Genomic DNA, 13013 nt, shown 5'->3' on the forward strand with positions numbered 1-13013 from the left:
AGCAGCTCACATTGCAGGTCAGAGCAACGTGCAAGCCGACTATCTAAGCAGGCATCAGATCGATCCAGCGGAGTGGGAACTAGCAGACGATGTATTCCTGCAGATATGTGCCAAATGGGGCAAGCCAGTGATGGATCTTATGGCGACCAGTTCCAATGCCAAAGTCCTGTGCTTCTTCAGCAGACGGGAGGGACCCTCGCTCTGCCGGGTTGGCTGCCTTGGCTCAACCCTGGCCCCTGGGCTTGCTGTATGTCTTCCCTCCGTGGCCCTTGATAGGGTGAGTGCTCCTACGGATTCGGCTGCATCCAGTAAAAGTGGTGCTCATCGCCCCGGATTGGCCCAGGAGGCCTTGGTATGCGGACCTCTGACAGATGCTGTTGGAGGCTCCCTTTCCGTTACCTCTGGTTCCGCACCTGTTGTCACAGGGTCCGGTGGCCATGGAGGACGCCTGCCGCTTTGGTCTTATGGCACGGCGATTGAGAGGGCGCAATTGAGAGATAAAGGCTACTCAAATAAGGTAATTTCCACTCTCCTGCAGGCCCGTAAGCGCTCCACTTCCGTGGCTTATGCCAGGATTTGGCGCCAGTTTGAAGTCTGGTGTGTTTCAAGAGCGCTTTCTCCGTTGCGGGCTCCTGTCTCGCCGATTCTGGACTTTTTGCAGGATGATGTACACAAAGGCTTGGCCTTTAATTCCCTGTGGGTGCAAGTGGCAGCATTGGCCTCCCTGTGTGGCAAGGTTGAAGGCGTGTCCTTAGCTGCTCATCCAGATGTGGCACAGTTTCTTAGAGAGGTGCTTCGGCTCCATCCTCCCGTGTGGGCACCTTGTCCAGCTTGGAACCTGGGGTTAGTATTGAAGGCCCTTCAGGGGGCTCCCTTTGAACCGCTTCGGCGTGCTTCAGAGAAATATTTGACACTGAAGGCCATCTTTTTAGTGGCCATTACCTTGGCGAGACGGGTGTCAGAGCTCCAGGCGCTGTCCTGTAGAGACCCTTTTCTGCAATTCTCAGAGTCAGGGGTCACGTTTCGGACCGTGCCTTCCTTCATGCCTAAGGTGGTTTCAGCGTTTCACCTAAACCAGCCTGTTTTTCTTCCCTCCTTTGTTGAGGAGGAGTTTCCAGATTCATTTGGGCAGTTGCACCTTTTGGATGTGCGCAGGACTCTGTTGCAGTATCTGCGAATTACAAATTCTTTCAGGACCTCTGATCATCTTTTTGTGCTGTTTGCAGGTCCTTGCAGATGGTCTTCAGCGTCTAAAGCCACTATTGCCCGTTGGCTCAAAGAAGCTATCTTTTCAGCATATCTGCTGTCTGGCCGGGCTCCGCCTGAAGCCTTTAAGGCACATTCCACAGGAGCGATTTCCTCTTCCTGGGCGGAAACTGGAGCACTATCTCTTCATGAGATTTGCAGTGCTGCAACATGGGCTTCTAAGCTCTCTTTCGCCCGACATTACAGGCTGGATGTGGCTGCCAGGAGGATGCGCATTTTGGAGCACAGGTGCTAGCGCGTGGTGTGGCTTGTTCCCACCCTATTTAGGGATTGCTTTGTTACATCCCATACGTAATGGCTTCATCTGCTTGATGACAAGGAAGGGAAAATTAGGTTCTTACCATGATAATTTTCTTTCCTTTAGTCATAGCAGATGAAGCCATGAGCCCTCCCTATATGATTCTCTGTATTGCAGTGATTCTGATTTTAGGTGCTGTTCTTGTTTCCTGAAGTTATATTCCTTCCTTGGGGAGTCGGAAAACAGTCTTCAGGATTCTTTTTACAGTGATAGGAGGATGAGTTCATTCCCTCTAGTTCATGTTTTGGGAGGATGAGTTTATTCCCTCCAGGAGGATGCAAGTATTTCCTCCGTTTATTCAAAGTGGAGGACGAGTTTATTCCCTCCAGGGGGATGAGTTCATTCCCTCCTTTTGTTGAGTTTATGCCCTTGTTAAGGGGCCATCGTTCGCTGTGAGGAAAGTTCATGTTATTCCCATTGCGGTTTGCCATACTGCTTTGGAAGCTTCAAATACTGAAGAGGCAGTGGAGCTAGCTGACCATGAGGCACTGTGAAAAGTTGAGTGCTCTCTATCTCCCCCTGCTGGTTGATGGACACAACCCATACGTAATGGCTTCATCTGCTATGACTAAAGGAAAGAAAATTATCATGGTAAGAACCTAATTTTCCCTTTGCATAGTAGATGTCACCCAGTGCACAGTTTTAGTATCCATGATTTCAGTTGTTCAAGAAAGAGCCCTCATAACATATTAATATAGTAATATAGTAGATAACAGCAGATAAAGACCTGTATGGTCCATTCAGTCTACCCAATAAGATATACTCATTGTATGGGCTACTTTATGTGTATACCTAACCTTGATTTGTCCTTGCCATTTTCAGGGCTCAGACCATGGAGTCTGCCCAGCACTATTTTTGCTTCCTAATTACTGATGTTGCCATGCAATCTCCACTAAGCTGCTGTGGATCCATTCCTTCTGAACAGGATTCCTTTGTGTTTATCCCACGCATGACTCCTGGCCAAGGACTAGTGCCACAACAACACAGAGGATCAAAGTACAAACTATACAAAACAAAGAGCACCAAGAGCCTTCAAAGTAGGGACAAATCTTTAATTTATAGACCTGACATGGGCTGTGTTTCAGTGGTCTGCATTAAAACCTGCATTACTACATAATAAACACAGAAATCACTGATTAGATACATATACAGTGTGACTTTATATTGAATTGATTTATTTCACCACAAAGAAAAATAAACCACCAAAAAACTTGTGAGAAACCTTTGAAGTCAACGTTCATGACTAAGAGTAGCGATACATTTGTGTGTTTGTATAAAAAGAAGCATACAATGGTAGGAGGTATTGCTAAAGAAATGTGAGTCTGTGAAAAGCATGTAAACGGTTACAATCGTATGTACTATGTGCAGGGTTAAGAAATGAAATGACCTGCAAATACGTACAATTCTTAAGTATGATTATGATATTAGATGGGCATAATCAATAAAATTAATGCTTCACACAACTTGCTCACCTGAGAACTGGGATGCAGATTTCTGTGCTTTAATGCAAGCGCTGTGCGCCGAAACATAGCTGCAATTATAGGACTGAAGTTGGGAGAAGGTAAAATAGGAGAAAATCCATACACAACCGATTCCTGCCTTGTTCAGATGAGTTGGAAATCCAAAGGAGGAAAAGGGAATCGATAGGCCAAAAGACTAACATCCCTGAAACATTTTTCTCATTTCAGAATTGCTGCTGATCAAGAGAAGGACACGGTGGTGGTAGAAAAGGCTGAAATGGAGAAAAAGCTCTTGGAATGTATAGCAGAAATTGGGTAACTTCTATTTTTATGTTTTTGAACTTTTTATTGCCAAGTGGCAGCTAGTTATAAAACCCATCTGTTTCATAAGACTGAATTTGATGACTTTGTCACTTATCCGGTATGTGGCCACATTAATCATCTAAGACTTATGGATTGAATTATTCTGAGTTTCTTAACCAATTTGGAAGTATGACAGCGTGGCAGTGCAGCTGTACACCATTATTTTCTATAAAGGAATTTCCTTTTGTGATTTGAAATGTACATTTGGCATCTGTTTAATTAGTGTAACAAACTAAAAATGTAGTCTACGTAGTAATTAGTTTACAGTAGATATGCTAGAGTATTGCCATAAATGTTGACACTTTTGTAAGGTTAAAGTATCTTATCAAGAAAACAGTATGAGCTGTTCTCCTTAGTTCCGTAATCTAATACCACAATACTAGAGAACAGCAAAAAAATAAAACCCAAAGGGTAAGATGATTTGCAATTCCTAATGAATATAGGTAAAGCCCTCAGAGACCAAGGATTAACCGAGGTCTGACCTGCAAGACTTTGATATCTGCAAGAGATTATATAGTCTGCGGTCCTATCTCGTTCATAGGGCTATATTCTACCCATATTAGTTTGCTTATGAACAAAAAATAATTTTAGAAAGTATAACAAAACAATCGGTCTTTTTGCTGAATATTTGCTAGATAATACAATCTAGATAAACGACAGAGAAAACTTTAAAACTTAGCTTTCACTGAAGTAGTGCAATAGCCCCTCTGGTTGAGTAAGTCTTAAATTGAATAAACAACGGGGCCCATATCGTTTCGCCTTGTTACAGGCTTCTTCAGGTTTTGCCCAATAAGGTTATCAAACAGGGGTATCACCTAATGAAAAATATATAAAACACATATTCAACAATGATGTTCATAGCTTAATCTACATGTATATTTAGAAAACTTAATGGAGGCTATTAAGCCTTGTTACTATAACCCACCTAACTCAGAGATAATTGATACGTTAACTAAACTTCACCGGGCTAAAGATATTCAATATAATGTAAAAATCATAAAGTAATGACTTTACAAGACAGAAGATATTTAACATTATACAGACTGAAATGCTTCATGATCTATGGTATGTTCTTGAATGTCATTTAGAGTCGTTAAATTTCACATCGTGCTATAGAGACCTAAAAGTATGTAAAGTTCTTTAGAAAATGCCTAACACACAATAGGCTGTTGCCATAGGTTTAAACCAATGTTCAGGAATCGTTCGATAACATAACGATATCGTTAGTGTTTGCAAATGATGCCGACGATGCTAGCTTTGCCTCTGTGGAGAATTAAACTTACAAGAAAACTGAAATAAAAGTACTTACTTTACCGTGCTGAGACGTTAATCTTGGGAACGGTTCTTAACAGTCCCAAAATCTTTTCAAACAGAGATACACGCTGACTAGGGGCTTAACGCGAATAGCATACATAACGTGATGATGTCACTGCGCTCGTGCCTAGAGTTGTCGATGATAACGTCAAGCGTAGCTCTGACGTACATACGTAAACAATCTTCTAATGCAAATATACGGAGCCGCGTCTGTTATGCAATCGCGTCACTCCAGCCATACAGTGATTGTGCTGTGAGACATACGCTATTGAAAAAATCTCTCACATTAAAGTACTAGCATACTGCTGTCCTCCCCGTCACTTCAATAACGAAAACCAAGCTATGGGGACGATCAGATGGTAATGAATCACCCATGTTTATCTCACAGTTCTTGTGTTGGTGACATTATTTAATCAAACGTCACAAAAAATGTATGTTACTAGAAATATAAGTTATGCATGACATTCTACCAGACACATAAGGATTTACAATATAATCTTAGACTCTGAACATTTAGAAGGCAGATGTCATAATATTCAATAGAATGCATGCCAATCGATGGAATTATTAAGACCATAAGGTTCTACAGAGTTGAGACTAAAGATCCATCTCGTCTCTTTCCTCTGGAGCATGAGTTTTCGATTGCCACCCCTATGGGATGCTTCCACTTTATCTATGACACAACATCTAAGATCATCAAAGGTGTGTTTTGATGTTACACAATGTTCAACCATTGGCTCTTTCATTACTGCTCTACTTATGTTGGATTTGTGTTCGGAGAGTCTAATTTTCAGCTTTCTAGTAGTCATGCCTACATAGGTTTTATTGCATGGACAAGTCAAAGCGTATACTACATAGTCAGTCGAGCAATTAGAGAACTGCTTGAGAGGAACAGTGGTGTTGGTGTGGGCATTATAAAACGATTTAGTCTGTGTCATGATCTTACAGAAAGAACAATTGCCACACTTGAAATGTCCCACAAATCTAGGTGGTTGGATAGTTCTTAAGTCTGCAGGGCTCAGTTTGTCTTTTAAGTTATTAGCTCTGGAGAAGGCTATTCTCAATCTCTTCTTTTGAAAGATGGGTAAAGACTATAAAATGTCCCATCTGTTTCTGAGAATGCTGGCTATGTGCCCACCCGCTTCTGTGTATCCTAGGACCATGGTGATAGTGTCCATGTCATTCTCCGAGGACAAGCAGGCTGCTTGTTCTCACGACTGGGTGACGACCGCGGCAGCCCCCATCAACCGGAAGAAGCTTCGCGGGCGGTCCGCACGCAGGGCATGCCCACCGCGCATGTGCGGCCGTCTTCCCGCCCTTGCGTGACCGTTCCCGCCAGTCTTTTCTTTTCCGCACCTGGAGAGAGACGTGTCGCACATCTCTCTCTTCGTCAGCCCCGGAAAACCGTCGCGTTGTTCGCGAACCTTCTTTGTTTTTTTCCTTGTTGTTGTCGCGCGTTCCGCAAGGGTTTTTCTTTTGTTAAAAAAAAAAAAAAAAGAGAACGCGCTGTTTTTTCCCTCGTTTTCTAGCGGGGGCGTCGCGTTGCGGCCTTGTGGCCGCGCGGTCGATTATTTTTCGAGGTGTGATTTTACCGCCACCATCGACGACTTTGATTTCGCTGACGCGATTTTTCCATCGATGTCCTCGAAGGTCCCGAGTGGATTTAAAAAGTGTGGTCGGTGCGGCCGGCCTATCTCGCAGACCGACACCCACGCTTGGTGCCTCCAGTGCCTCGGGCCGGAGCACGATACCAAGTCGTGTACTTTGTGTCTTGGTCTCCGGAAACGGACTCAAGTTGCGAGGCAAGTTCTTCAGGACCGTATTTTTGGAACTTGCGCCGGCCCCTCGACCTCGACGGCATCGGTATCGACGGCCGGTTCTTCGGTACCAGTATCGATGTCTGCGAAATCGGCACCGATGGCATCGACCCCAGGAGCACAGGTCCCGTCGGCCCGCCGGTCTTCCGGTGAGGGTAGGGGTGAGAGGCCGCGTGTGCAGTCGGCCCCGGTCACTCCCTCTGCTCATGGCCCTCGGGACCAAACCCTGTCTGATCCGGCCCCTCAAGTCAGCGTCGAGAGGAAAGGTCCCCCTCGGTAGCGGAGGTACCGACGCGTCAGGGTCCTAGCACTTCGGTGCAGTCTCCTGGACCCGAGCAGCTTCCGGCACCGACGCCTCTACCGGCCCCCCCGTCTTTCCCGGCAACGGGCCTGGACGAGTGCCTCCGAGCCATCCTTCCGGGGATCCTGGAAGGGCTGATGCGCCAGGCTGTGCCGGTGCCGGGGGTGCTTGCGCCCTCGGCGCCGTTGACTGTGGCGCCGGCGAGCTCTAGCCCGGTGCCGAGGCCTTCGACACCGACGCCGCTTGCGGTGCCGGTCTCGACCGCCACGCAGGTGGAGTACACGTCGACGTCGATGAAGGGAGCTTCGTCCCCGCCGGCGCGGGAGTCCACCGCTCGACGACACCGAGGCCTCGGTGCCTCGACGTCGAGCCGGGCCCGGTTGAGGACTCAGCTACATGAGCTTATGTCCGATACCAAGGAAGAGGCCTCGTGGGGGGAGGAGGAGGACCCCAGATATTTCTCCTCAGAGGAGTCTGTGGGCCTTCCCTCCGACCCCACGCCTTCACCTCTCGCCTCCTGAGAGCCTCTCCTTTGCCTCCTTTGTTAGGGACATGTATATATGCATTCCCTTCCCCGTGGTCTCTGTGGACGAGCCGAGGGCTGAGATGCTCGAAGTCCTCGACTATCCATCACCACCTAGAGAGTCCTCCACGGTGCCGTTGCACAATGTCCTCAAAGAGACACTGCTCCGGAACTGGATGAGACCATTATCTAATCCCACCATTCCCAAGAAAGCAGAGTCCCAGTACAGAATCCACTCGGACCCAGAGTTAATGCGGCCCCAATTGCCCCACAACTCGGCGGTCGTGGATTCTGCTCTCAAGAGGGCACGGAGTTCGAGGGATACCGCCTTGGCGCCCCCGGGGCGGGAGTCTCGCACTCTGGACTCGTTTGGGAGGAAGGCCTACCAATCTTCCATGCTCGTGACCCGCATCCAGTCTTACCAGCTCTACACGAGCATCCACATGCGGAACAATGTGAAGCAACTGGCGGACCTGGTCGATAAGCTCCCGCCGGAGCAGTCCAGGCCTTTTCAGGAGGTGGTCAGGCAGCTGAAGGCGTGCAGAAGGTTCCTGTCCAGGGGTATCTATGACACCTGTGACGTGGCGTCTCGAGCTGCGGCCCAAAGTATAGTGATGCGCAGGCTCTCAAGGCTGCGCGCCTCTGACCTGGACAACCGCACCCAGCAGAGACTGGCTGACGTCCCTTGCCGGGGGGATAATATTTTTGGTGAGAAGGTCGAGCAGTTGGTGGACCAACTGCATCAGCGGGAAACCGCCCTCGACAAGCTCTCCCACCGGGCGCCTTCAGCAACCACCTCAGCAGGTGGACGTTTTTCCCGGGCCCGGCAGGCTGCGCCCTATTCTTTTACCAAGCGTAGGTACACCCAGCCGGCCCGAATGCCTCGACAGGCACAGGGACAGCCCCAGCGCGCTTGTTCTCGTCAACAGCGTGCGCCTAAGCAGCCCCCTGCGCCTCTACAGCAAAAGCCGGGGACGGGCTTTTGACTGGATCCACGGGAACATAGCCGCCATCAAAGTGTCCGTGCCGGACGATCTGCCGGTCGGAGGGAGGTTAAAATTTTTTCACCAAAGGTGGCCTCTCATAACCTCCGACCAATGGGTTCTCCAAATAGTGCGGTGCGGATACGCCCTAAATTTGGCCTCCCTTCCACCAAATTGTCCTCCGGGAGCTCAGTCCTTCAGCTCCCATCACAAGCAGGTACTTGCAGAGGAACTCTCCGCCCTTCTCAGCACCAATGCGGTCGAGCCCGTACCACCCGGGCAGGAAGGGCAGGGATTCTATTCCAGGTACTTCCTTGTGGAAAAGAAAACAGTGGGGATGCGCCCCATCCTAGACCTGAGAGGCCTGAACAAATTCCTGGTCAAAGAAAAGTTCAGGATGCTTTCCTTGGGCACCCTTATGCCAATGATTCAGAAAAATGATTGGCTATGTTCCCTGGATTTAAAGGACGCATACACTCACATCCCGATACTGCCAGCTCACAGACAGTATCTCAGATTCCGCCTGGGCGCACGGCACTTTCAGTATTGTGTGCTGCCCTTTGGGCTCGCCTCTGCCCCACGGGTGTTTACGAAGTGCCTCGTGGTGGTAGCAGCATATCTACGCAAGCTGGGAGTGCAAATGTTCCCATATCTCGACGATTGGCTGGTCAAGCCCTCCGGTCCATGCAGTGCACTATTCAACTCCTGGAGCTGCTGGGGTTTGTGATAAATTACCCAAAGTCCCATCTCCAGCCAACCCAGTCGCTGGAATTCATAGGAGCTCTGCTGAATACCCAGACGGCTCAGGTCTTCCTTCCCGAAGCGAGGGCCAACAACCTCCTGTCCCTGGCTTCGCAGACCAGAGCGTCTCAGCAGGTCACAGCTCGGCAGATGTTGAGACTTCTGGGTCATATGGCCTCCACAGTTCATGTGACTCCCATGGCTTGTCTTCACATGAGATCTGCTCAATGGACCCTAGCTTCCCAGTGGTTCCAAGCCACCGGGAATCTAGAAGATGTCATCCGCCTCTCCACCAGTTGCCGCACTTCACTGCTCTGGTGGACCATTCGGACCAATTTGACCCTGGGACGTCCATTCCAAATTCCGCAGCCCACGAAAGTGCTGACGACGGATGCATCTCGCCTGGGGTGGGGAGCTCATGTCGATGGGCTTCACACCCAGGGTCTGTGGTCCCTCCAGGAAAAGGATCTGCAGATCAACCTCCTGGAGCTCCGAGCGATCTGGAACGCACTGAAGGCTTTCAGAGATTGGCTGTCCTGCCAAATTATCCAAATTCGGACAGACAATCAGGTTGCAATGTATTACACCAACAAGCAGGGGGGCACCGAATCTCGCCCCTTGTGTCAGGAAGCCGTCGGGATGTGGCGTTGGGCTTGCCAGTTCGGCATGCTCCTCCAAGCCACATACCTGGCAGGTGTAAACAACAGTCTGGCCGACAGACTGAGCAGAGTCATGCAACCGCACGAGTGGTCGCTTCATTCCAGAGTGGTACGCAAGATCTTCCGAGAGTGGGGCACCCCCTCGGTGGACCTTTTCGCCTCTCAGACCAACCACAAGCTGCCTCTGTTCTGTTCCAGACTTCAGACACACGGCAGGCTAGCGTCGGACGCCTTTCTCCTTCATTGGGGGACCGGCCTCCTGTATGCTTATCCTCCCATACCTTTGGTGGGGAAGACCTTACTGAAGCTCAAGTAAGACCACGGCACCATGATTCTGATAGCGCCCTTTTGGCCCCGTCAGATCTGGTTCCCTCTTCTTCTGGAGTTGTCCTCCGAAGAACCGTGGAGATTGGAGTGTTTTCCGACTCTCATTTCGCAGAACGACGGAGCGTTGCTGCACCCCAACCTTCAGTCCCTGGCTCTCACGGCCTGGATGTTGAGGGCGTAGACTTCACTGCGTTGGGTCTGTCTGAGGGTGTCTCCCGTGTCTTGCTTGCCTCTAGGAAGGATTCCACTAAAAAGAGTTACTTTTTCAAGTGGAGGAGGTTTGTCGTTTGGTGTGAGAGCAAGGCCCTAGAACCTCGTTCTTGCCCTGCACAGAACCTACTTGAATACCTTCTGCACTTATCAGAGTCTGGCCTCAAGACCAACTCAGTAAGGAATCACCTTAGTGCGATTAGTGCTTACCATTATCGTGTGGAAGGTAAAGCCATCTCTGGAGAGCCTTTAGTCATTCAATTCATGAGAGGCTTGCTTTTGTCAAAGCCCACTATCAAGCCTCCTACAGTGTCATGGGATCTCAACGTCGTCCTCATCCAGCTGATGAAACCTCCTTTTGAGCCACTGAATACCTGCCATCTGAAGTACGTGACCTGGAAGGTCATTTTCTTGGTGGCAGTTACTTCAGCTCGTAGGGTCAGTGAGCTTCAAGCCCTGGTAGCTCATGCTCCATATACCAAATTTCATCACAACAGAGTAGTGCTCCGCACCCACCCAAAGTTCCTGCCAAAGGTGGTGTCGGAGTTCCATCTTAACCAGTCAATTGACTTGCCAACATTCTTTCCCAGACCGCATACCCGCCCTGCTGAACGTCAGTTGCACACATTGGACTGCAAGAGAGCATTGGCCTTCTATTTGGAGCGGACACAGCCCCACAGACAGTCCGCCCAGTTGTTTATTTCTTTCGACCCTAACAGGCTAGGATTCGCTGTCGGGAAACGCACCATCTCCAATTGGCTAGCAGATTGCATTTCCTTCACTTATGCCCAGGCTGGGCTGACTCTTGAGGGTCATGTCACGGCTCATAGTGTCAGAGCCATGGCAGCGTCGGTGGCCCACTTGAAGTCAGCCTCTATTGAAGAGATTTGCAAGGCTGCGACGTGGTCATCTGTCCACACATTCACATCACATTACTGCCTCCAGCAGGATACCCGACGCGACAATCGGTTCGGGCAGTTGGTGCTGCAGAATCTGTTTGGGGTGTAAATCCAACTCCACCCTCCAGGACCCGAATTTATTCTGGTCAGGCTGCACTCTCAGTTAGTTGTTCTTCGTAGGTCAATTTTCTGTTGTACCCTCGCCGTTGCGAGGTTCAATTGACCTGGGTTCTTGTTTTGAGTGAGCTTGAGAGCTAGGGATACCCCAGTCGTGAGAACAAGCAGCCTGCTTGTCCTCGGAGAAAGTGAATGATACATACCTGTAGCAGGTGTTCTCCGAGGACAGCAGGCTGATTGTTCTCACCTACCCTCCCTCCTCCCCTCTGGAGTTGCGTTTCATCTTTTCTTGCTTGTCATTCAACTGGCGGGAACGGTCACGCACGGGCGGGAAGACGGTCGCGCATGCGCGGTGGGCGTGCCCTGCTTGCGGACCGCCCGCGAAGCTTCTTCCGGTTGATGGGGGCTGCCGCGGACGTCACCCAGTAGTGAGAACAATCAGCCTGCTGTCCTCGGAGAACACCTGCTACAGGTATGTATCATTCACTTTACTTTTGGAAGAAGTGGTAGACAGCAATTGTTCTCTATTGTTGTATTTTGCTCTGCGGTAGGCTCTTCTAAGAACCCTATTGGAATATCCACGTTCTGTAAGCTTCTTTTTAAGGTCCTTCGCTTGCTGTTTGAATGTAACGTCATTGCTGCAAATTCGCCTGATTCTCAGGAATTGAGAGAACGGTAAGTTGTCGCGCATATGTTGAGGATGGCAGCTACTCTGATGGAGGAAGGAATTTCTTTCAGTGATTTTATGATGCACTTTGGTTGCAAATCCTCCACTAGTCTTCTCTACCTCAACATCCAAATAGCTGATGTTGGTATTAGACATATTACTGGTAAATTGGATGCTGGAGTTGCAACTGTTAAGCCAGATCATGAATGAGGAAAAAGCCTCTACAGAGCCTCTCCATAACAGAAAGATGTCATCAATATAGCGCCACCAACATACTATCAGCTCCTCAAAAGGTGAAGACTTCAACCATTCATTCTCAAATTGTTCCATAAACAAATTTGCAACAGACGGTGCGAAGGTGGCACCCATCACCAATCCACTCGTTTGTAAATATAGAGTTCCATTGAATAAAAAGTAGTTCTCTTTCAAGGCTAAACGTGCCAGGCTCTTAAGAAATTCTGTTGGAATCAAATGTGGTCTTGTCCGTTTGTCAAGCACGTTTCGGATCGTGAACAAAGCTTCCCCTTGAGGGATAGATGTATATAATGATTTTACATCTAAGGTGACCATCATTAGTGATGAAATGTCATCGATCCTTAGGGCAGCCAATTTCTGTAAGAAGTGGGTACTGTCCCTGATATAAGAGGCGATTTTGGGGACTTCTGTTTTTAAAAATTCATCCAAAAATTGGGATAAAGGTTCTAACACAGACTGCCTAGCAGAAAGAATTGGCCTCCCCGGTGGATTGGTGGGGTGTTTGTGGACCTTAGGCAAAAAATAAAGAACTGGTGTTTTAGGTTGAGAACAACAAAGACATTTTTTATCTTTAGGTGTGATGAATCCTTTTTCTAATGCTTCATTGGTGATACGATTGATCAATGATTGGAGCCTTTTGGTAGGATTCAAAGGTAGTTTAACATAATTAGATGTATCAGTTAGTTGTCTCAATCCTTCCTCTTTATATTGTTTTTTATCCATAATCACAATTGCCCCACCCTTATCAGCCTTTTTTATAACTATAGACTCATCATTGTGTAGTGTACGAATAGCAGCTGACTCGGCCCTACT

General features: G+C 48.5%; 1 protein-coding gene across 2 annotated transcripts in view; it reads left to right on the top strand.

Annotated features, from left to right (window-relative positions):
- HMMR (hyaluronan mediated motility receptor) overlaps positions 1-13013 on the top strand; it is a 731570-nt gene that overhangs the window by 307863 nt on the left and 410694 nt on the right. For both annotated transcript variants that reach the window (XM_030213533.1, XM_030213534.1), the window contains one exon: positions 3253-3339. In XM_030213533.1, the coding sequence (XP_030069393.1) occupies positions 3253-3339 (87 nt within the window). The remainder of the gene's footprint in view (positions 1-3252; positions 3340-13013) is intronic.

The sequence above is a fragment of the Microcaecilia unicolor genome, chromosome 8, assembly GCF_901765095.1.
Source record: "Microcaecilia unicolor chromosome 8, aMicUni1.1, whole genome shotgun sequence".
NCBI classification, from domain to species: domain Eukaryota; kingdom Metazoa; phylum Chordata; class Amphibia; order Gymnophiona; family Siphonopidae; genus Microcaecilia; species Microcaecilia unicolor.